Consider the following 23,664-nt stretch of genomic DNA (forward strand, 5'->3'; position numbering starts at 1 on the left):
TCCCTTGACTTAGTTTGGGTTCCCCAAAGGCAGACCCCGAATCAAGGGCCCGTGTGAAGGCAGTTTATTTGGAAGGTCATCCCAGGAAGCACAGGTGAGGGCGTGGGACCAGGTGAGGCAGGAAGGAGAAAAGCAGATGAAGTTTGCATTAACGAGCAGGTCAGTGCTATGGGTGGTGGGCTCAGCCCTGCCGGTCCCGCCTGAGAAGACACAGCCCTGCACCTGAGAGCTTCGCGCTCTGACGGCCAGGGCCCGGGGCGGTTATCCACACACCCCACCTGCTGTGTTGAGGGGTGTCCCTGGAGGCCTTACCTCCCCGCCACTGTGGGGTTTGTGTTGAAGGCTGAGCCCGTTACTGGAGGGCCAGCACCACCGCAGAGGCGGAGACAAAGTGCTTGGGGGCGGGTCTTAGTCTGCTCGCTGTAACAGAACACCTGGAGGACTGGAGGACTTAAAAACAAATGTATTTTCTCCTAGTTCTGGAGGCTGGAAGTCCAAGGTCAAGGTGTGGGCAGGTTTGGTTTCTCCCGAGGCCTCTTTCCTTGGCTTGTGGACAGCCTTTCCTCTGTGCATATATATCCCTGGTGTCTCTCCTTCTGCTTATAAGGACACTAATCCTTCTAGATTAGGGCTCCATCCCTATGACCTCATTTAACCTTACTACCTCCTTATAGGCCCTAGTTCCAGATACAGTCCCATTGGGGGACAGGGGTAGTTCAACATACGAACTTTGTGGGAACACAGCTCATTTCATAACGGGGAAAGCTGTTATCTGTGGAAAGTGCCCACCACAGCTGCACGTGATATGGAGGTGGGTCACGGGGACATGGTGGGGGTGGTCATCAAGTCTCATCTACGTTAATCCTCCAACCACTTAGGAGGCAGGTATCACTATCATCCCCCTTCTAACCATGAGGAACCTGAGGCTCGTAGAGGTTAGACGACTAGCCCCACATCACACAGTGAGTCACAGGGCATGGGCACAGAGGCAGCCCAACTACCTGACTCCCGTGCATGACAGCTATTTTGTATTTGAGTTTTAACGTGGTCATGACTTATCTACTAGACTAAGTTCCTGGAGGGTTGGAGTTGTCTTAAAAAAAACCATCGCATGGTGCCTTGCACAGCGCTCTGCAGTTTAGACTCAATAAATACATGCAGTGATGTTTTAAAATCCTTTCAACTGTTTCTTTTGGAAATAGACGCAGGGGAAAAAAAAATCCATGCAACTGAAATAAAGGAAATTAAATCTGCTTTCAAGGGAACATGGTAACTTGTGTGTGTGGGGTTCACCACTAGACTGGCAGGAGGACAGGTGTGAGGGGTCCCTGGGGTGGGTGGGCTGGGTGGGGTGAGGGGCACAGTGAGTGACCCTGGCAACTGTCCATTCTCCTTTAGGGACCGGGTGGGGTTGCTGATATGGGACTAGGGCCTTGAAGAAACTTCATGCGTGAAAACTGGACAGACTGACTGGGTAACTTAAGGGATAATTATCAAAGGATCAGAATAATAACCATTTTATTGGCATATTAACCATTTCAATAGAGTCTGTCAAGAGCAAATCAATTAGCTGTCTTCTCCCCTTGCCAACCAACCATATATTTTCTCTGTTCTATCACCAGAAGTGTAAGCATTTGGAGGCCAAAACATGCTTCAGCTGTGCTTTAAAGAAAGAAAATGGGCTTTTTGGAACCCTGGATCTGATTTCATCCAAAATAACTCCTGAATACCGACCTACACAGAGACACCGTCAACTTCCACGGACCTACAGAGAAAACATGGATTTAATTCACGTTTTGCTGAGCTATTCAACTTTGCAAAACTGATTTAGAAAATGTGGTCTGAGAATTTTAAGAAATTTCTCATGTCTGTGTCACAAGCCTGGACGGGGTGAGGGTGTGTGTGGGGAAACTGCACCCTGGCTGCATTCAACTGGACCCGGAAAGTCTCATGGGAGATCTACACTGTGCCGGGCAGTGTCCAGGCGCTGAGAAATAAACAACAGAGGACTGATGTGGCCCTGTAGGAACGCACACTCTTGTTCGGGGGCAGGGAGCATGATACACTAGACTGTGATTAAAAAGAATAATTCAGTGTGCTTCCTGCACAACAGAAGTGTCTACAAAGTGATGGAATGTCGCCGTCACCCCAAAGCCAGTAAGAGGGGCAGCAGGGTGGCCTGGGGTAGAGTCCGTGCTCAGAACTGGACCCCCTGGATTTCAGACCTAGCCCTGCCCCCTACCGGCTGTGTGATGACAGGCAAGTCACTTAGTATCTTTGTGTTTTAGTTTCTTTTCTGTAGAATGGGGTTCATAAAGCCTAGTGCATAGAGACTTTATGAGGATTCATGTATTAACATCCAGAAAATGCTTAAACAGTGCCTGGCACAGAGCAATCACTACATCAGTCGAAGCACTGATAAGCTTTAAATCACACTCCACTTTGATCAACACATTTTTTTTCCTGTTTCTAGATTCCTAGAAATTTCTAAACGTGGCCAGTACCATCTCAATACAGAGTTAGGTAAGGTAAATATTGAAAACATACAACAGAAAAGGGAAAGATTTCTTAAATCTGTGAACAAATACTTGCAAATCGGGTCAGAGCTGAGACGTTCCCGGGCAGGAAAGGCAGCCTGGAAGGAAACATCGCTGTGAAAATCAGCGAGGACGTCAGAGGAGCATAAACCCCACAACACCGGGCTCACCCGGCCCCCAGCCTTCCCGCCCCCTTTCCTGTGGGACAGCGGCCTCCCCTCCCCCGGGGAGCCGGAGGGCGCCGGGCCCTCCCATCCTGCAGGCCCAGGACGGCCTGCCAGCTTCTCGGGGGGCCTCTGGTTGGGACCTGAAAAATACATTCTGGGCTCCAGAACATGAAAGAAAAACCCCTGCAAGACTGAAATTTCGTAAGTTTATTAACAGTAACAGGTGAGCTTCAATAAGGCTGATTTGAACTCTGGCCTCTTAACGACTGCCAGGAAAGAATAATCACTCATTGGTCAAATATTTTAAAACAATTTAAAAGCTTAGTGCAGTGGGTTTTCAGAGGACGGAGAGAGGAAAGGGGGCCCCTAGACAAAATTAGGATGATTGCCGATTTCACTCTGTAGGTGCTTCCCAGCCGGACATTTTAAAAAGGTTCAGGTGTGGCCCCCAGGCCCTGAGGCTCCGTAACGGATTTCTCGTGCTCCAATGTAATCAGGTGTTTTCACTGTTCACCACTTCTCGGGAAAGAGGCCCATCTCCTTTTGTAAAAGAGCATTTTCTCTGAGCAAAGCTACCTGTTTCAGGTTTCACAGCAAGTTTCCACTGCTGTAGAATCTGCAGTGTCAGAACCGGGAGGACAAGAGGGTCCCAGAAGGGGACCTGGGCGCTGAAAGAGGCTCTGTCACCTGCACCGTCACACAGCTAGATGGTGGCAATCCTCGGACTTGAACTCGGTGTTCTTCGAGGTTGAATCTGTGCTTCTCCTGCATCCCCTCGGTAAGCAAAGCTGTGTTGCCTTGGCTCTGCCATTTCTGATTGGTTTCCTTTGAGTGCGTTGGTCGTCCGTCTCTCCAGGCTGGAACTGTGATCTTTTCGGTACATTGGGAGGACTGCGGTGTGGCGTCAGAGGCACGGGATTCAGAGTCATATAGATGCTGGCTCAACTGTGGCCAATGCCTTAACTACTCTGAGCCTTGCACATACCAGGGGAGCAGAGAGAACGCCTTCCGAGGGCTGCCTGTCAAGAGTTTCGGCTCAATAAATCTCCTGGCAGGCCCCCCCCATTTGTTGGTGTAAAATTAGTCATTTATTCGCGCCATCTGTTTGTTTTTTGGGGGGCCGAGGCCGGCCTTGGGAATGCTCTCTCCCCCAGGCCGTGCAGAATCAAAGGCCCCTTTCACTGACTTTCTAGTCCCTGAATCTACTGGTGTGGGGTCTTCTGGGCTGAGCTCAGCAAAGCTCCCTGAGCAGTAAATGGTACAGAGGGAAAGATGAACACACGAGGCTTTCCAAAAGCAGTCATCTGTGTGGTGATCAGAAAGTTTTCATTCAATATCCCAGTGGAAGGAAGCAGAGATGCAAATTAACCCCCAATTTATATTTGCCTTGGGGGTGAATTAATATGACACTGGTGGTTGGGTAGCAGATTTTCCTTCTGGATTATTTTCTGCTCCGGCGATTATTAAGATTTATAGCGAGTCCCTGAGGCACTTCAGGTCACAGGTTGGGAAGCCAGCCTAGAGGCCAGAGGATTTCCTGGTTGGAGGCTATGGTGCCGCTCATACAGAAACTGGAAAGGCAACTTGGTTTTCCTTGGAACGTGTGAGAAGGCTTTGCTAGCTTTCTCCAAAGCCCAGAGTTTATAACACCCTCTCCTCACTGTGGGATCTATCAACAGCCACACAGCAACTCCCACGGGGGGCAACCCGCAGGGGCCCCCCTGCGGATTATTTTTGAGCAGATCATGACGGCCAGTCCTTCACAGCCTGGGTTGAAATTTCAGACAGTTGTTTATCAGATTCGTAGTGAAACTCCACTGGTGATTTGCCAATAGTCAGATCCCACGTCCCCGGTGCACTGGCGAAGTCCTCCAGGGGGCGCGCTTAGCCCAGCCCTGGGTTCTGGAAAGCTGAGGGGCAGGGGGCAGGTCTTCAGGCCGGCCTCCCTCCAGCCCAGGCTCCCCGACAAGGTGGGCAGCCGGGGGTGGGGGGGAGGGCATCCACGGCTTTATCCGTAAGCTGGAGGTGATGGTGGCCCCGCTCTGCTGGATTCTGGTGGTGACTGAATGAGGATGTACAGGGGGTGCTGGTGTGTACCAGGCTCCAGGGACTGGTGGCTCTGATGATCTTTCTTCTTCTGAGGAACGTTCTCAGTAACAAGCTCCTCCTTTCCAAGAAAACATTCTTTTTTACGTTTATTTTATTTACTTTTGGCTGCGTTGGGTCTTCGTTGCTGCACGCGGGCTTTCTCTAGTTGCGGCGAGTGGGGGCTACTCTTCGTTGTGGTGCGCAGGCTTCTCATTGCGGTGGCTTCTCGTTTCAGGGCACGGGCTCTAGGCACGCGGGCTTCAGTAGTTGTGGCACTGAAGTTGTGGCTCAGTAGTTGTGGCTAGCGGGCTCAGTAGTTGTGCCTCGCGGGCTCTAGAGCGCAGGCTCAGTAGTTGTGGTGCAGGGCTTAGTTGCTCTGTGGCATGTGGGATCTTCCCTGACCAGAGCTCGAACCCGTGTACCCTGTACTGGCAGGTGGATTCTTAACCACTGCGCCACCAGGGAAGCCCTCCAAGAAAACACTCTTTTTCACCTTTCTAAACTCTGGCAAAGAAAAAAAAAAGGCCAATCTCAATAGAAACCCACTAGGGGACCTCCCTTCCAGGGGCTGCTTGCCCCCGTGATTAGAATGAGAACCACCGGGTAGAGCCTCACGGGTCTCTGTCTTTGGTACTAATTACATTTACGGCCACTCTACTCATAGGTAAAAAAAAATTGGCCTTAAAAAAAATGATCAGCCCCAGGTGTGAGCTGGCGGATGAGAGGTCTAGGACATTTCTGGGGCCTAACTGGACCAGAAGCCAGAAAGTAAGATGTTTAGGTCCTAAACCACCTTTGGGGAACTCAAATGCTTGATGCTAGTCTGGATTCTTTACCAGAAGCTGAGCAGAGTTTGGAAATGTTTCCAGAGGAGGTGATTCTTCGTGGGGGAGAATGTGTGTTCTGCGTCCCTCCTTTCTCTCCCTGATGCTTTTATCCTCAGGTTTAGCCCAGGGTCCGGGTTCCCAGTATCCTGGTGGCAGGGACCTTCATTACAGAAGCACCAGGCACCTACTAGACGTCCATCAGCACAGGCATCAAAGAGTTCATTGATTTTCTTCTCTCAACCAGCTTACAGTCTGGTTGGGAAGTTAAAATTACCAGTCTCTCTAAATAGGTAATCTTTAAAAGATCCCATAAGATTACCCCAAAGCCAGAGGCATGATTATTTCTCAATAGAATCAAGAAGATTTCCAGAGTGGAGAGTATCTCGTGGAGATCTGAAATGTTTCCCGTCGTGGGCAACCGGCACCACCTCCACCTTGGGGGCCCTTTCCGGTCACAGAGTCGGGCTGAAATCCTTCCTTCTCGCCTCAGTTTTATCTTCACCTTCTGCCCTGGTGGGGGGCATCCCCTCCCCTAAGGTCCAGGGAAGGAGCGTCACACACGGGCTTTCTTGTGTGCTCACAGCCCTTCCGCTTACGTTAGCACCCGACCCTCCAGGTCACCCCTTCCCCAGGGAGCGCTGGCTCGTAACCCAGACCCCGTGCACTGAGATGTGACTGATGCCGGAAAAGCAGGCTGGCTCTGCTACAGTCACGAGGCAGCGGTGGTGTCTGGGGGTCGGAAGGTCACGGGTGGGGCCGGTGGGGGGGGAGCCCTGAGCGCTGCCCACTGGGCTCACGGCCCCCGGTTCCTCTGATGAGGCCGCTCAGTGTGACCAGACGGGCTTCCTCTTCTGGAGGAAGGCCTTGACCCCCTCCTGGCCATCCGGCAGGCCCAGGTTGTCCACCATGGTCTGGGAGGTGAGGTGGTAGGCGGTCCTGAGGTCCTGAGCCAGCTGCCTGTAGAAGGCGGCTTTGCCCAGCGACAGCACGGGCCGGCTCAGCGAGGCCACCTTCCTCGCGATCCTCAGGGTCTCCTCCTCCAGCCGCTCCTCTGGCACCACCCTGCTCAGCAGCCCGTGGAGCAGGGCCTCCCGCGCAGAGATGGGCTCCCCGGTGAAGAGCATCTCCAAGGCCACCTGTGGGAGGGGACAGGGGCCGTTATTTAGGCACCAGCCATCCTGCGACCCAGCGCCACCCAGGCCCCACCCGCCCCGGTTCACTCTGCAGAGACGTTTGTACCCTGACGCTCGGCCCAGTTACCTGCTCCTCAAACACCATGTCCCCCATCACCCCTGAGGTCTTCCGTCCCCAGACTCCTGCCAGGGACGGGATCCATGAGCACCCAGGAGAGGGGGGGGCCCTCCTCATCTCCTTCAGGTCACGTGTCACCACTCTATTGAAATCATAGCTCACACCCCAGCACCATCCCCCTTCTGGCTGCATTTTCTTCCTTTGCACTTTCACCATTTACTATATATTTTACACATTCATTTTGTTTATTGTATTATCTCCTTTGTTGGCACAAAAACTTCACTAGGTCAGAGACTTTTTTTTTTTTACTGTTCTGTTTATTTCTGTATCGCCAGCACCAGAAGAGTACCTTGCACATAGTAGGCAGCCGCCAGGATATTTATTGGTGAGTGATTTAAGGAGTGACTGGATGGAGGCAAACACAGTACAGGAGAGGTGATGCCACAGTCCTGCAGAGGCCAGGTCAGAAGGTGACACGGATTCCACTGGTTCTTTCTCTCCGGCTGTTCAGCCTTGGAGCCCAGCTGCCATGCCGTGAGGAAGCCCAAGCCACACTGAGGCTGTGCTGTGTGTGCCCCTGACCAGCCCAGCCGAGGTCCCAGCTGAGAGGCAGCCTCAACAGCCAGATGTGGGAGCGGGCAGGCCCTCAGACCACTGCCCCCAGCTGTCATGCTCCCCTTTCAAATCTTCCCAGCTGAGGCCACGGACCTTGTGGTGCAGAGATAAGCCTTCCTCTCTGAGCCCTGTCCAAGTTGCAGATTCACGAGCTAAACAAATTACTATTGTTTGGAGCCACTGAGTTGAGGGTGGTTTGTTATAGATCATTGGACTAGCTTGCGGTATCACCAGCACTTAAGTCATGGTTTTTCAACCTCAGGGCTATTGTATGTTTTGGACCAGATAATTTTTTTGTTGTGTGGGGCTGTCCTAGGCATTGTAGGATGTTTGTGGCATCCCTGGCCTCTATCTACTGGGCAGTAGTACCCCTGTCCCAACTTGTGACAATCAAGGCACTGTCAAACGGCCCCGGCACCAATATTGCTCCCAGTTTAGAACCACCGATTAAGGTGGTTTTTTCAATCACGAGGCTAGATTGTATCATGGAGGGATTGGGCTTTGGTGGAGGAGGAGAGGCCAGAAGGCAGGTACAGATGCCATCATAGGTACAGATGGAGCACAGCACACAGTGGACTGGACTGGCCACCAGGGACAAGGCGATGTTGGCCCCATTTTCTCCTCTGCAGTTAGGGGAGAGGACTAAATCCCAATGTTGTCCAGTTTTGGAAATTTCATGATGACATGTTGGAGGCAGCAGGAGCTACAAGACTATTTCATAGTTGAAGAGGAACAGCACTGTCACTGCAAAGCATGTCTGAAGTGCCTGTTTGAATGTGGAGCTAAAAACCGGTGCGGCTGATCCAGGGCTGCTAAGTAAGACGCCTCTGAAGACTCCCAGCGAGTCCCAGTGAAGGGCAGAGGCCCGGGGTTCCGATCTGGGGAAGGAGCAAGAGAACACAAGAGTCACCCCCTGTCCCGGGCACTCATGTTCCTGGCCCGCCTTCAGCTTCCTACCTGGTCCTACCTAGTTCATGGCCCTCTCTGGTCATCAGTGTCCTTACCTGCCTGGTGGGGTAACGCTATTTAGCACCACATTGATTTATAGGGGTTGTACCCACATGGATTAGATAATAGAGTGGCATTCCCTGAGAAAAAGAAAGCCTATTTTATGGCGAATTAGCACAATCTTTACTTACTGTTTCCCCTGAAACTTCAGATGAGAGAAGAAAATACCTCCTCTCATCCTTTTTTGTAATCAACCCTTGTTAAGGTCCCCCTAACAAGGTGGTGATTTTATACTTCCTCTTCCCAGAGTATCTGTATTAAAAGCAACAAAAAGCACTTGAAGCCAAGGCTGATCTTCAAGGCTGACCCCTGGTGTCTGATGTTCCCATGTTCCAATCCCACTTACCAACCACACGAACTTAAGGGGGCAGTTTAACCCTCTGAGTCTGTTTCCTCATCTGAAAAAATGGGAGTAAAGATTCCCATTCTCCTGCAGAATTGTGAAGATTGGAGAAAGCTGTGTAAAACTTATACTACAGTGCGGGGCACCGAGGAGGCCCCTAGTAAATGCAGTGCCTGTTATTAACAGGCTTCGTCCTCCTGTAAATTTGTATGAATCTCCAATGTTGGCTTTAGGTATCAAGGCCCCTGATTATTTAAAGCAGAGGGGTCTCTGGGGTTCCTCAAGTCACGTGTAGGAGAAGAACTAGCTGGTGGTGCGTCAGCATTAGGACCTGACAGGGGATCACGGGTTAACTTCATCAGCCGGGAGACCTCCGGTGAGTCATTGAGACCCCAGCCCTTCCGTGAGGTGGGCTGTTGAACATACGCCTGTGGTGGCCACAGCGTCACCGTTAACATGCAGATTCTGACGCGGTGGGTCTGGGGGGGGGCCTGAGACCCCCCGTTTCCCAGGCTCTCTGGTGATCTGAACGCGAGGTGGGTAGCAAGGCTTTCACTTAACATCCTCTCCATCTTGCAAGTTCTACTCTGATCTAATCAGACAATTAGGAATTCAGATTCCGCAGATGCACAGAGTTACTGTGGGTAAACTGGGGGAAGCAAGTGTTCCCGTGGAGACCTGACTCGTTTGGGAAGCCGGGGCTCTGGTCTTTCACATGCTCCCCCTGCCCGTGGTACCCACTGCTTGAGGGGCTGGGCGAGACCAGCTCTGACTGGGGGAGGGAGCAGCTGCACCAGGCAGGTCGTCTATATGTGCAACGAAGATGCATATTTAACTCAAGCCAGGGGAGGGGGACACTTTGCACACGTGGTAAATGATTCACGCCCAGGCTCAGTCTGGCTGGAACCCGAGGGCTCCTCGCCACGGTTTCTGCAGGACAAAAGGCAGCGTCCTCCGCAAGCTGGGCAGTTCCCGAGGGTGACCAGCAGAGGGCACTGGCGACCCACACCTGCCGCCTCACCCGTGTGAAAGGGGTGGAGCTTCCCGACCGGGACACTTTGCAAAGGCATCTGCTAGTTTGCTTCCCGGCGGATGTGCACGGGGACGCTGGCCTGTCACCCACGCAGTTGGCGGCCCGTGTATGGATGCGTCCCTGTGGGTGCAGCCAAGCACTGACGACAGGCAGGTGTGTTTTGGTCGGTTTTAGATTTTTGTGAATCCCTAGTTTTCCTCCTTGGGGGGGGCCACGCAGGTGAGATTTATGCAACATGGTTCTGAGAACTGGGCTTCCTGGGAATTTAAGCCCTGTTTTTGTCAAAAAAATTTTTCCTTCTTTCTTCTCAAAAACGAATTTAAAATTTGACACATATGATCAATTTGTAAGTTTCTGGGACTCAAGTATAAGCCTTGATTTTTAAAGTTTGTTTTTAAGATTTTTTTTAATGAGAATTTATTTTTAATTTTTGGCTGTGTTGGGTCTTCGTTGCTGCGCACGGTCTTTCTCTAGTTGTGGCGAGCGGGGACTACTCTTCGTTGTGGTGCTCGGGCTTCTCTTTACGGTGGCTTCTCTTGTTGCAGAGCACGGGCTCTAGAGCGCTGGCTCAGTAGTTATGGCGCACGGGCTTAGTTGCTCCGCGGCATGTGGGATCTTCCCCGACCAGGGCTTGAACGCATTCCCCTGCATTGGCAGGCAGATTCTTAACCACTGTGCCACCAGGGAAGTCCTAAAGTTTGTTTTGAGAAAGAATATATTCTTATCCGGAAAGTAGGGCTGATTTAAAGGTTTCAAATGCTTTAACATGGAACCTTCCAGAATGTTAGGTGTCCAAGCTGAACAGTGGCAGGTTGGCCAAGCAACCACCTTTAATGTGCAAAAGGCCTGGAGATTTGATTTGCACAATTATAAGATACTTCGTTCATAAGCTCTGACGATAACTTTGTGATGCATTTTAATTTAATGTGCTGGCACCAAGCAGGGACTTAAGAAGTATTTATTGAACGAATATATAACATTTAAGGTAATTGTGTATCCTGGTGGGATCCAGACACCCCCCTGAGTCTGAGGACACTGGAGCAAGCTGTTGTGTTCTGAGGGTCACCTTTTCCAATGTGGAGCCCACGTCCAGCTGGTTTTCATAAGTGTGTGTGTTTGTAGGTATCTGTCACCAGAATTTTCTCACAAACACACATTTTTGTAAAAGCTAATGAGGAGGTGCATGAAAGGCAGGTGTGCTCCCCTGAACCTCTTGGTCCTGTGGCTTGATTTCCCTTGGCGCTCATTTCTTTTGTGCCTCCGGCATATGAGCAACTGCTAATTTTCCTAGTTGATGCTAAAATGGTTAATATATTCTAGAAAGCAATTTAGATTCCCTACTTGCTATGACTCTGGCACCCCCTTTAAAAACAGATTTCCAGTTGAGAATAAGGATGTATTTTTCTAGAACAAGGAAACCACCGGTTTCCACTTAAGAGCTGTTCAGTAAACATTCTTTATGGCGTTATAGGAAGGAGGAAAGCTTTGTGAAGAAAGTGGACTTGACTCGGGTTAGCAATGACAGAACAACTCTGGCAATGCAGCTCCTTCTGGGGCAGATTTGACACACCATGTACAGGACATTCCTGCAACCACTGCAAACCTGACACACTCGGTGTATCAGCTACTTTTAGTCCGTTCTGGAATGAGACAGATTGCTGGCAAACAGGAAGCCAGCGACAAAGTGTCCTAGCCTCTTATACTGGCATATGTCACCATGCTATTATAGCTCATGGGCAACCTTTCTGTGAAACAAAACTGTGTCTGAATTGCTTTTCAAATAAGAGTGCAAAAAATGTTCACCTTTATGAAAACAAAGCATATCTAAAAACCTAACCAGCTGTATTGAGGGGTAGGCAAGAATGAAAAGCAGTGATTTACAAACTGACAGCCACTGGGATAACCTCCCAACACGAGACGTTAGTACATTCAGCCAGCTCTGCTTTGGGCAGAATGTCCTGAATCAAACGGTACTTTCAACAGGAAAGTTCTGGAACTCACCCTCACAGGCACTGGAGGATCACAGCTAGCAAGGGGGTGCAGGGAGTTCAGTTACCTTTCTCGGCACCGCTCTCCCCAGGGCCACCCCGGGGGTGGAGCAGAAGAGCCCGATGTTCACGCCCGGCGCGGCAAAGGAGGACTTGTCACTCGCCACGGCAATGTCACAGCTGGCAACCAGCTGACACCCGGCGGCAGAGGCCAGGCCGTTCACCATGGCAATGACGGGGACCGGGTGGTTCTGGATCAGCATCATGACCTGAAGAGCAAACACACCTGCTTCACTTCCATCCAAGAGTGAGGTGCGACATGAACACTTAGGATTTTATGTGACTTTACTGTTTTCAGAGCCCTTTTCCTATGCTATCAGTGTATCAGATTCTATGACAAAAGGGTAGGGGACGTCACAAAGAGAATAATTTTCATTAAATATCAACGGTGAGCCAGACTGTATGATTTGGTCTTACTGAGATCCAGGAGGAAGGAACCAGGACACCAAGGGTCACGGGGGAAGTAACCCCCTACGGCCACCAGATCCGCAAGGGGGACTATGGGGTCTGAGCCACCTCTGTCTGACTCCAGGCCCCTGGTCTGTCCCCCAGCATGACTTCTGTGAGGATGCTGTCCCCTCAACCGCTCCCCTAGCAACCCCGTTGCAGAAGAGGGCTGACTTTGACCTCTGGGGAACAAGCAGTTCTGTCCCAAAGGTGCCTGCGTGGAGCTCTTGTATTAAAAGTCTGAAACAGGTGGGAAAGGGCCTGGGAGGTAATTTCCTTAGTAATTACTTCTCCAGTTACCACCATGATACTCTCTCAATTCTATTAAGATGGTGGGGAACACCCCGCTGTCATCAAAATAAATTCCAAAATGCACTGGCACAGAGAGGGGAGCTGGAAACTGGCTCAGGTGAGACCCCTCCCCCCCAAAATCTCCAGAACTTTAACTTAGTTTTGCAGCTTATGAAATAACTTGGCTAATTTCTCCATTTTTTTCCATGACACTCTAAACAGATTGTGTTACTATGGTGACTTCAGTGTATAAATGTTTGCCCTTCGACCCCAGCAGGAGGGAGGGGAGGCGGGGACCTGGGCTTGCTTCCCACGCAGCTGCTCCAAGGAAAACGACCTTCACGGATTCCAAGCTTTTGCCTAAGGAACTTACTTTTTGTGTTCATGAATATTTGGTACTTGTCAGCTTTATTATAAAATGACCAATTATATATTTAGGGATATGATATCATATTCCTGACTTTGGGGGGTCGCCTTTTGAGAATCTGGTAAATGCTAATGACCCTCCTCCAGAGGAATGCACATATATGTACCAGCACCCCAAACTGCTGGTGGGTATAGGGGGTTCGTGCACATATGTGAGGATGGGGAAGGTGAGGGGCAGCGCTGCTTCTCAGTGGATACAGTAGCAAGCAGGCTGCACAAGAGCGTCTAAGGTCTGACTGCAGAGACAGAAAAGACTGTTTCAGCTCTAAGTGTCATCCGTCACCTGATCAACTGAAGGTATGAAGAGTCAGTTGGCTGTGACGTGGGTGGCACAGTCTGTCTCCTGCCTGTCGTCTAGGAAGGGCTGAGATTCCACACAAGCTGGTGGGAAATACTTAGGCAATCCAGTAGATCACCAACATTAAAAAATATCCTACCCTCGATCTAGGAATTCTAAGAAATAATCTGAAATAGGGCAAAAAGCTGTTTGGACAAAGATGTTCACCAAATCATTATTTTATAATAGTAAAAACTATAAATAATATAAATATACAAAAATAAGTAAATGGCTATATAAACTAAAATATATTCCAATACAATGGAATGCTACATTCTCATTACAATGAAATTTTCTGAGAGAAATATCAGCATGGTGGTCTGGAGTGAGGCTGCTGGGGGCTGACACCCCGTCTATCACTTACTTTCTGCCTATTCCTCAGTCTTCACATCTGTAAAATGGGTATAATTATAGTAACAACCTTACAGAACAGGAGGATTACGTAAATTAACATGTCTAAAGTTCTCAAAATATCACCTGGCACATAGTAAGCATTCAATGCTATGATGATATTATAGAATTATACTGTATAATCACACCCATGTATGATCATTCAAACAAATGGGTACACATGGGAAAGGATGAAAAAGAAATACAGCAAAATATTATTTACAGTTCTCTCTGGGTGGTATGATCATGGGTGTAGTATCAGTAATTTATTTTTCTTCCTTTTGTTCTTCTAGATTTTCCAAATTTTCTATGAGAAGTATCTATTACTTTTATAATTAAAAAAATATTTTAAATAAAGTTAGAGGGCAATTCAGGAAAGACAGAGGGAACCTAGCTAATACACCAGCTGGGTAACCAATCCCTTGATTGTCAAGAATGATTAGTCCTCCTGTTTTGCCTCCTGAATTCAGTACTTGTTTTGGTCCTGCCTACTCCAAAATGGGACATAAATTTAACTCTGCCCCAGCCTCACTGAACAGCATCACGGAGGGTTCTACGCTCATTCCCAAAGCAAGTGGCCCTGTCCCTTTGTCACGTCAGTGGTGGGTGTGAGGAGGAGGGAAGACCCTTCCTGGACCAGGGTTTCCACCTTCAAACTTGAACGGGACGAAAGAAGAGACCAGGACGGGCCTCCAGTGAAAGCCCCGCACATCTGCCCGAGGAAGGTGACGTTCGCTCTTCCCTGACCAGGTGTTTCTTCTCATTCTCAATTTGCCCCATTTCTGATTTGTAAATAACTAACCATCATGCAGCACTTGTGGTCTGTGACAAATCTGCTACAGAATTTAGATGCAGAGACAATCCAGATATTTCTTCCTTTCTACCATCACCTGTTCTCATGCATAAACTGAACGAGGAAACACCTAGCTCATTCTGTTCCAATCTGCCTGCTGATTACACTTGCAAACTGAAATCTCGCACAAGTTCATGGTGTTCAGATTTATCCAGGGCAATTTGATTCTCTTCGAAAAAGTATTAAAGAAGTCAGTGTACTTTCACTCCTATTTTACTACATCAGGGTGAGGTCCTGTTTGTGTCTTTTTGCAGTGAGTTGGAGGCATCCGTGGGGTGGAAGCTTCCAGAAAATCTGGCCTTTGTCCGGGGAAGAAGCTCAGCTCCCCTGTGGCCCTTTGCTGTTTAGATCTCAGTTCATGAAGATACCACAGAAAAGTGACCAAAACAGGCCCTTTAGGGAGGATGGAAGGGCTCCACTGGTTCTCTACGATGATTTTCTATTTCGACCAAACATACGAGGTATTAGTAGAAAAATAACTTTAAAATCACCAAGTCCTGGCAAACACAACAGCGGAATGTCCCATAAACATCATTAATGTGAAACAAAAGACTGAAGTCTTGGCTCTGACTTGCTTCCATCTCCATGAAGTCAAGTCAGTCACTTTTCCGGTTTGTCCCTCCACGAAATGAGAAACTATAATCTGATTTCCTAAGGGGTTTCTGGAAGGGCAAGGAAAACGAGAATGTATCCCAATCACCTTCCCCTTCCCCTCTCTGATGCTCACTTCTGTCTAGTCTACATTGAAGGTATTGCTAAATATTTGTTGAATCATTAATAACATTAATAACCAAAGAGATGAATGACTAAGTCAATGTATAAAGGAGAAATTAGGTGAAGTAATCTTAGGGTTAGGTTATGAAACTGCTTTATACGTCTTCCTTCTCAACTAGATTTCCAGTTTCAGGTTGGCTGGCAACTCTTTTTTCCTTCTGTTTCCCTCAGTATCTTGCAAGTATGCATATAGCAGGTGCTCAACAGATGCTCATTAAATGAACAATGTGTTACTTAAAGTTGGATTCTATATTTTTGATTATCTGGGTTGATTTGATGCATTTATAAGTCATCCCCAACTTTTGTTCTTCCTCCCCTATATCTGTTGTCAATTTCCCTCCTTAATGCGGTTAAAGAGACAGAAGACGGAGTAGAGGTAAAAATGAAGTTAATTTTCCTACTTGGAGGCAGTGATTATAAAGGTTAGTTGGAAGAAGGGTTTGAAAATAATTTTAAAAGTGATTATTGTTATGAATGCTCTCTTTGCCATTAACAGAGTTGTTTTAGTTTAAAATTTTAAAACTTTTAATAATCTTAGGTTCTTCCTCTCTGAAGATGTACATTTCTGCCCTTTACCTCTTACTTAAGACATGGATACCAAGACATACCCCCTTAAGGTAGAGATGGCAACTCTGAGTAGCAGCATATGTTTTCCTTTCTTTGGCCTATGGCAAGATCAAAAGCCAACCACGGTCACTTCTGAAAAGTCTACACCAAATAGTTGCTTGGATGAAGGGTTCGCCGATGACCATAGAAGTTGCAGTAGTTCTGCAGTGGTGATGTCTCATAGCTTAAGACCTTATCTGTAAACTAGAAGCCTAATTCAATATTTAATACAGTTATCACTCTCAGGCTTGCAATGTCAACTGTCACCCTGGCTTACCTCGGAACAGGTTCGGAACACTTCAGCGTGATAATCTGGGCCGTGCTCATCCGTCAGTTCCTTTAAATCATGCCCAGAAGAAAATACAGGCCCCTCAGCTGCAATGTTTCCAGTTGAGCAAAGAAAAGACAGAGATGTAAATAGCCAGAGCTGGGGCGACGAACGACTTCAGGGAGCGATCGTATGGATGCTGTGGACACTTAGAGAAAGTTAATGGCCCGATTTTGATAAGAATAATTCCAGTTCGCCTGAAAAGCTACAGCCAGTATTTTATGATGACAGTGCAGGGTGAGGCGTCTATTTTCTAAAAGGTCCCTGGTGGAAACCAGTGAAAACAACAATTGCAAAAAGGAGACGGCTCAGTGACCAAGGCGACGGTACTCTTTTCAGAGTCGTCCCTTTGGTCCCACACTTTTTGTTTTGGGACTTGGTCTGGCCTGAGTACACAGACTCACCCAGGGCCACATAAATCCACTCGGCCTTCTGCAGCGCCCCGGTCATTTAGCCTGTAGACAACGGCCACCCCTAGGGCTGGAGTCAGGAAGGTCAAAGTGTGAAGAGAATCCCTTTATTTTATAAACAAGGGACCTGAGGACGTGGTTCTATTGTCATTGTCGTCATTAACCACAACAACAAAATGTAATTCCACTGATAAGCCGGTAACACCTCTTCATATTTCCTCTTGTCCTGGCGGTTCTGACAGGCAGCAAGGGAGGAAATGGTGCCGTCTGGAAGTGAGCTGCCTTTGCTGCATCCGGGTTACGCCCCCCCTGACTGCTGACCTCAAACAGCTCTATTTCTTTTCTCTTCACCACATAAAACAGTTGAAAATGTATATTCAACCACTGATAAGAAGGTCACATTCTCCAGAAACACTGATCCTTAATTTTTTAAAAACATCACAGAGCATCATCCATATTACTTGTCTGTGGATGCTTTAAAATACTGACGTTGCTATTATTTATACCACTGCCAACATCACCAGATAATTTGGTAAAAATTCTTACTGGAAAAAGAGCAAGGAAAGAATTGGGCAAAATATGGCACCCTTTCTGGCACCGTTGAAGAAGACTGCGCATCTCAGTTGAGAGCCTGGTAAGAACTGAAAGACAAACCGATCGAGTGTCCTAGCAGCCTGGTCCTAGCCGACTAGGCAGTCTACCAAAAGGACTGGAGATTAAACCCATCATATAAGGTCCATGAGGAAATCAGTGCTCTGCTTTTGATGGGAAGACCAGCATAGCCACGAGTGGCAATGTTTAGTATCCAATAGAAAGGAAAAGACATATTTTCACTGCACAGTAATCTTTGCCATAATTTCCACAGTCAGTAGTGTCAGGACCAAGGTTCCCACCATGCACAAGTTTAGGAGCTTCAAAACAATTCTCCCATTAAATAAGGGAATGCCCTAGTTAACCAAAGAATTTTGAGACACCTCTTCTGGGTTCTGCAGAACACTGAGGATGGACATCTGATCAATACCTGAAATAATAATGACCTTCAGATCTTGGCTTTCGGCTTCATGAAGAATGTCGTTTTGGAGAGATCTCAGCGTCGCCAGTGACAGCGCGTTTCTTCTCTTTGGATCGCTCAAGACAATGCTCCTGCGAAGAACAATTTATAATAACCGGGTCATGTGCCAGTCAAAACAAGTAAGGACCCCTTGCAATTCCTTTCTAATTTGGGAGCTATTTTTAAAACCCCAGAAAAGAGAGCTGTGGGCGCTCAGAGGCCATTGAGAGGGTTTGCTAACTCTCGGGAGTGACAGCTAAGTCAAGACAAGGAGACTACCTGAAATGCAGGTGGGGTTCTCTCTCTCTTCCCTTGAGTTGTTTCCCTTTTTCTCCAAGTTTGCTGTCAGAACCATTACTGCCGCCTCCACAAAAAGGGCAAGACGCAGCAGTTCCAAAATCATCACCGCCCAGACTGAGTGGCTGCGAGGTTTGTAAGACAGCGGAGGGGGCCGGAGGGGTCTGACACCCAGTGCTACTTTCAACTTGCTTCTTTCCATTGTTCTTCAGGAAGAATAGGTTACAGAAGGAGCCAAGAGAGAAAATACGGCCCCAAATCTCCTCCCACCCACCCCACGGAAGAGGCAGCTGAGGTGTAGATGCCAATATGCATATCTGACAATACTGTCTCACCTTCTCTATAGTGACATCCTGTAATTCAGCAAAAACATTCCTGTTTGAGAATGGGGTGATACGTGAAGAACTGCGCAGCAAGAGGGCCTCCTGGACGTCATCCCCCAAAAGCTGGTGTTCAAAGGCCTGCTTGCTGTTTTAAAGTACCCCACATGCTGGTGATAATAACCTGGATTGTCATCTTACTGCCTAAACACAGAAATGTCTTCTTTTTGCTCTTATACAGAATGGGCAACGAGCCAGACACCAGATGATTGTTATATATTTTCTATCTGTTTCCCATCCATCTCCGCCCACGTTTTCTGACTTCCTCATTCTTTTTTTTTTTAATAAGTGGTTTTTTTTAATATAAATTTATTTATTTATTTATTTTTGACCGTGTTGGGTCTTCGTTGCCGCGCGCGGGCTTTCTCTAGTTGTGGTGAGCAGGGGCTACTCTTCGTTGCAGTGCGCGGGCTTCTCACTGCGGTGGCTTCTCTTGTTGCAGAGCACGGGCTCTAGGCGCACAGGCTTCAGTAGTTGTGGCACATGTGCTTAGTAGTTGTGGCTCGTGGGCTCTAGGGCACAGGCTCAGTAGTTGTGGCGCACACACTTAGTTGCTCCACAGCATGTGGGATCTTCCCCAACCAGGGCTCGAACCCGTGTCCCCTTCATTGACAGGCGGATTCTTAACCACTGTGCCACCGGGGAAGTCCCTCATTCTGTTTTGAATCTGATATTTCCACTGCTGTGTGTCAACTTGGATCCTCAATAAATAGCTTCTGTGCCATTGTTTTCTGGGAAACCACTTTGATAACTGAATTTATTTCAGTCCGTTATTAAGAATAACCATTTTCTTTGGAATGCCACTTCAGTTTTGCTGCCATCTTCAGGTGGCTGTGATAGCCATTGTTTGGTTTCTCATAAACATGTTCTCTCCCAAGTACAAAAGTGACTGGTAGCTGATATGCTTATAGCCCCAGAAACCATATTTTGGGGGGGGTGGAGAGAGACTGCTGATAAGCCTTCCAATAAAATAATGAGTGTGCTCGCTATAACAGACCTAAAAAGCTGCCATCCCATCGGTGACATATGCTTAAATTAAATTCTAAGGCCTCAGGCAAAATTGTGTAAAAAGATGCCAGCCCTCAAATGCCCTTGATGTGTCATGTGTCCCGTTAATCCTTTGGCCCAAGTGCTCTGTCGGAGCGCTCCGAACTGCGAGTTCTCCCAGGGCCACCAGGCTTCTGTGGCTGCCACTCCACCAGAGCTGTTGCTGCCGAGACTCTCCAACTGCCAGAAGCAAACCCAGTGGCGCTGTGACCCTGCTCGCCTTCTGGAAACGCGTTCCTCCTCCCGTTCTTCTGGTGCTTCTCTGCTGCTCCTTCTCTCCTCCTGTGATGGGCTCCCAGCCCTCTTCTCACCCCCAGACGCCACGGTCCTCAGCGCCCCCTCTCTGGCCCTCCTCTTGCTCCACACACTCCTCCCAGGCGACTTCACCGGGGCCCTGGCATCAGCTACCACCTCTGTGCTGACCACGCCCAGTCCTGGCCCCACCTCAAACCTCTGAGCTCCAGACCCACAAGTTCACCGGCCTGCTTCCTGGACTCCTCCACCGAGGCGCCCCTTGGGCGTCTTCCCCCAGTGACCTAACCCGCCCCTCCCCCTTTGCTTATCTCAGAAAGCCATCCTGGATTGCGGTTCAACTGGTTATTGAGACCCAATGACTCCGTTCCTCATTCCACAGCATATCAAACCTGGTGGATAATACCTCCTCAGAATCTCACCCGTCTGAATTCCCCCAGTGGCTACCTTGGTTCAGAACATGGGATGTCTTGCACTTGGAGCTTTAACACCACCCCTCTTGAGAGAGGATCTGTTTAAGAGTGAGGTCACCACCAGGGCAGGTGATAAAAGTGTAAACTTTCCGGGGCTTCCCTTGTGGCGCAGTGGTTAAGAATCCGCCTGTCAATGCAGGGGACACGGGTTTGAGCCCTGGTCCGGGAAGAGCCCACATGCCGCAGAGCAACTAAGCCCGTGCGCCACAACAACTGAGCCTACGCTCTAGAGCCCGCGAGCCACAACTACTGAGCCACAACTTCAGTGCCACAACTACTGAAGCCCGCACACCTAGAGCCCATGCTCCGCAACAAGAGAAGCCACTGCAGTGAGAAGCCCGCGCACCACAACGAAGAGTAGCCCCCACTCGCTGCAACTAGAGAAAGCCTGCGCACAGCAACGAAGACCCAACGCAGCCAATAAATAAATAAATAAATAAACTTATTTTTAAAAAAAAGTGTAAACTTTCCATTCACGGGGCAAGAGATGGTCCCTGTAGATGCCGCAGTGAGCTGTCGGAAGGCCATCCTATCGGCGTAAACCACCAGAAGGTCCATGAGGCAAGACACTGCCAGATTCCCACACAGGGGAGACACTCAACACGTATCTGTTGACTGAATTCATGACCAAAAAGAGCATTTCTGTTTTTCACGGCCAGTTCCACCAACTGCTGTGGATTTTAACCTCGTCTAGTTTTTTGGCATCTCTTTTAAACCTAAGTGGTGAGTACCCTGAGATGGCACGGCAAGAAGACAAGTTTGGAGGCAGATGGGCCTTTCTCTGACTCCTGGCAACCCTACCTCCTGGCCATGTGAGCTAGAACAGGCTGTTACCTCTCTGAACCCATTTCCTCACTGTCGAGTGGGGATAACGTCATCTACCTAGTGGGCTGTAGTAAGGGTTGGGATAAGGAGTGTGTAGCGCTGAGCACAGTACCCAGCTCTGAGCTGGCGCTCTCTACACGGCAGTACTGTCACCGAGAGAAGCAGCTTTGAAAAGAGACACTTGAGTGAGTTGCTCCAGCTCACCCACCTAGTGCCTGACATAGTTCTGCTTTAGCGCTGGCCTCTGGGCTTCCTTCCTACTAAACCATTCCCAGCATGTATGATAGATTGTTCCCACCATCCCCCCCTTCTGATTCATGTTTGACTCTGGAGAATCAACGAGATCTTCTGTTGCCTGGCTGCCATGCCAAATGGGCCAGATTTGCAAAAACAGAAGTGCCCTTGAAAATGGGCAAGAAGGGCCCCTGCCCGGGCCCCTCTTCTAGCAGTGCCCCTCCAGGTGAGCAAGGAGTCCACTGGGAAATTGGGATGTGCCCACCTGGAAATCACCACCCTTTTCCACACCCCGCCCCCGTCACCTGAAACCCTGGAATTCCCTGGCTCTGCAGCGGGTACCATTAGGCCCAGAGGGTGGCTGTGAGCAGCTGTCTGTGGGGGGTGAAGGATTAGACAGATTGTGGGCATGCTGCATGGGGTGTCTGCAGACCTGTGTGCCAAGCCCCTGGCAGAGCAGCAGGAGGGAGGGGTGGAGAGGTGGGGCAGGCAGGCAGCACAGGGTGGGAAGAAAAGAGCAAAGCTGCAGGCTCTCCCCTGCTTTGAGGGAGTTCCTAGGAGCCTGGGGATTGTAAATTCAAACACAGCCTTCCAGGTCTTATGACGGCCTACTTGTGAGGGGAGGAGAAGAAAACATATTTCACAGCTTGATTTGTAAGGTCTAAATACTCAGACATGCTACCTAGGCCTCCCTCTGCACTCTTGCCCTGGCCAGGCAAACGTCAGAGTGAGGCCTGGATGGGGCTGGGGCCTTCTACCTTTATCACGCCACCGTCCACTTTCAAGTTTGTGCCCTGGTATGTTTTTGTAAAAGGGTTTTAGGCTTGTTGAGCCAAGGGGCAGAGCTCAGTACCCTGCGTCCTTCAGCCTATTTATTTACCTGCCCTCACGTGGGCACTTCTGGATGAGGGCCAAGGAGCAGCTCGGCTATGCCTGACCTCGCCTCGGAGCCAGGTCAAGTTTGTGAGGCACAGAACCCTCTACTGAAGGGCTTTCTCAAAGGTACAGCAGCGGTGGAGCCTCCCACAAGGCTGCCCACGCTGAGCCCAACTGCACTGTCGACTTGGCCTGGGTTTAGGGGCAGTGCTGGAGCCCTCCCAGGTAGCCCCACTTAAATCCTCCGTGTGCGTCCTGCAGGGTCGCGAAGGCCCCTGGGCCCAGGCAAGGGACGTCTGTAAACGCAGCATCCGCGGATTCCCTCCACGTCGGACTTCTCCGCCGGACCGATCCGCTGTGATGGATAAACTGGGCTCCGTGGCTGGCGGAGCTGATCACTGACCGAGCCTCGCTGTACTCCGCGTGGGGTGGCGCGGCCGGCGGCCCAGCCTCCTCCGCCCCTCTCTCTTCCCGGGTCCCGCCGGCCACCCTCCCTGGGAACAGCCCCGCACGCCCGCGGGCTGCTGACCTGATGCCGTCCCGCTGCCGCGTGCTGGTGGGGCGCGACCCCGGCTCCGGCCGCCCGATCCCGGCCGGTCCCCCGCTGCAGAAGCCGGCGGTGAGCAGAGGCCACGGGCCGCGCCGGAGCCAGCCCGACCCCTTCGCCCCTAAGGCCCGCAGGCCCGCGGCGGCGGCCATGGCGGCCAGAGACGCGCCGGGGTCGGACGCCGCTGAGCTCAACGCCAAGGACCGCGGGCTCTGGGCACTCCGAGGGGCGCGGGGGCGAGTCGGGCCGCCGCGCTTCGACCGCTCCGGGCAGCGGGCAAAACCGAGTCGGGGATCGCAGGCCCAGGTTTCGACCGGCCGCCTCACCCAGGCCGGACCCAGCCCCGCCGCCCCGCCCCCGTCACCTCGACCCCGTCACCTCGCCCCCGGGTCCCTGCCGCCCCGCCCCACCGCCCGGGCCCCTAGTCTACCGGCCCCGCCCCGACTCTCCGCCCCCCGTAACCCCTCCCCTGGCGCCCCGGCCGCCCTTGCTCCACCCCCGAGCCCCGCCCCCGATATCCCTACACCGCCTCTGATCCCTCCCCCCGCGCCGCCCCGCCCCCTGGTCCCTGGCGCCCTTCCCGGGAGGAGTTGAGGGCTTGGTTCTGGGGTGAACGACTCTAAACCTGCAGGCGCGCTCTGAGGGTTTTTCTCTTGCAAGGCCAGATGAAAGGGTTTAAAGGAGGCGAGGAGTGGTGTAACTTGCTCCTTTTTGTTACAACACCAAGAACATAGTGGTTTGCCTAGATTAGGAAAAAATGAAGTGTCGGCAGGTAGCGAATGATGTGAGCTAGGGACGCCACCTTTTTACAAATTGCTTTATCCTACCCTTCCTATCCCAGGCCTCGCATGTGATCCCTTGAACTGTATCCCACTCAGGTATTGGCTTTTGAATGCTTTGTGT

General features: G+C 50.1%; 1 protein-coding gene and 1 long non-coding RNA gene across 6 annotated transcripts in view; one reads left to right on the forward strand and one right to left on the reverse strand.

The window, feature by feature from the left end:
• Positions 1-2,447, forward strand: part of LOC133082717 (uncharacterized) — a 35,558-nt gene extending 33,111 nt beyond the window's left edge. For all 5 annotated transcript variants that reach the window (XR_009698979.1, XR_009698982.1, XR_009698980.1 and 2 more), the window contains one exon: positions 1,623-2,447. This is a non-coding gene — a long non-coding RNA (uncharacterized LOC133082717). The remainder of the gene's footprint in view (positions 1-1,622) is intronic.
• Positions 2,448-2,896: 449 nt separating this feature from the next.
• ECHDC3 (enoyl-CoA hydratase domain containing 3) lies at positions 2,897-23,129 on the reverse strand. The gene is made up of 5 exons (XM_061179446.1): positions 22,744-23,129; positions 17,801-17,922; positions 16,319-16,416; positions 11,926-12,126; positions 2,897-6,755 (listed from the first exon to the last, which is right to left on the reverse strand). Exons 1-5 carry the CDS (start codon positions 22,911-22,913, stop codon positions 6,444-6,446), a joined length of 903 nt encoding a protein of 300 aa, XP_061035429.1. The 5' UTR covers positions 22,914-23,129; the 3' UTR covers positions 2,897-6,443.
• Positions 23,130-23,664: the final 535 nt, after the last annotated feature.

This window comes from Eubalaena glacialis, chromosome 2 (assembly GCF_028564815.1).
Source record: "Eubalaena glacialis isolate mEubGla1 chromosome 2, mEubGla1.1.hap2.+ XY, whole genome shotgun sequence".
NCBI classification, from domain to species: Eukaryota; Metazoa; Chordata; class Mammalia; order Artiodactyla; family Balaenidae; genus Eubalaena; species Eubalaena glacialis.

Excerpts from the sequence above, each read along its gene's own strand:
- ECHDC3 (XM_061179446.1), bottom strand. The coding sequence starts at position 22,913 with ATGGCCGCCGCCGCGGGCCTGCGGGCCTTAGGGGCGAAGGGGTCGGGC. Across the intron at positions 17,923-22,743 it reads CGGCAGCGGGACGGCATCAG|GAGCATTGTCTTGAGCGATC; the intron begins GTCAGCAGCCCG and ends TGTTCTTCGCAG. Across the intron at positions 12,127-16,318 it reads TGTTCCGAACCTGTTCCGAG|GTCATGATGCTGATCCAGAA; the intron begins GTAAGCCAGGGT and ends TTTGCTCTTCAG.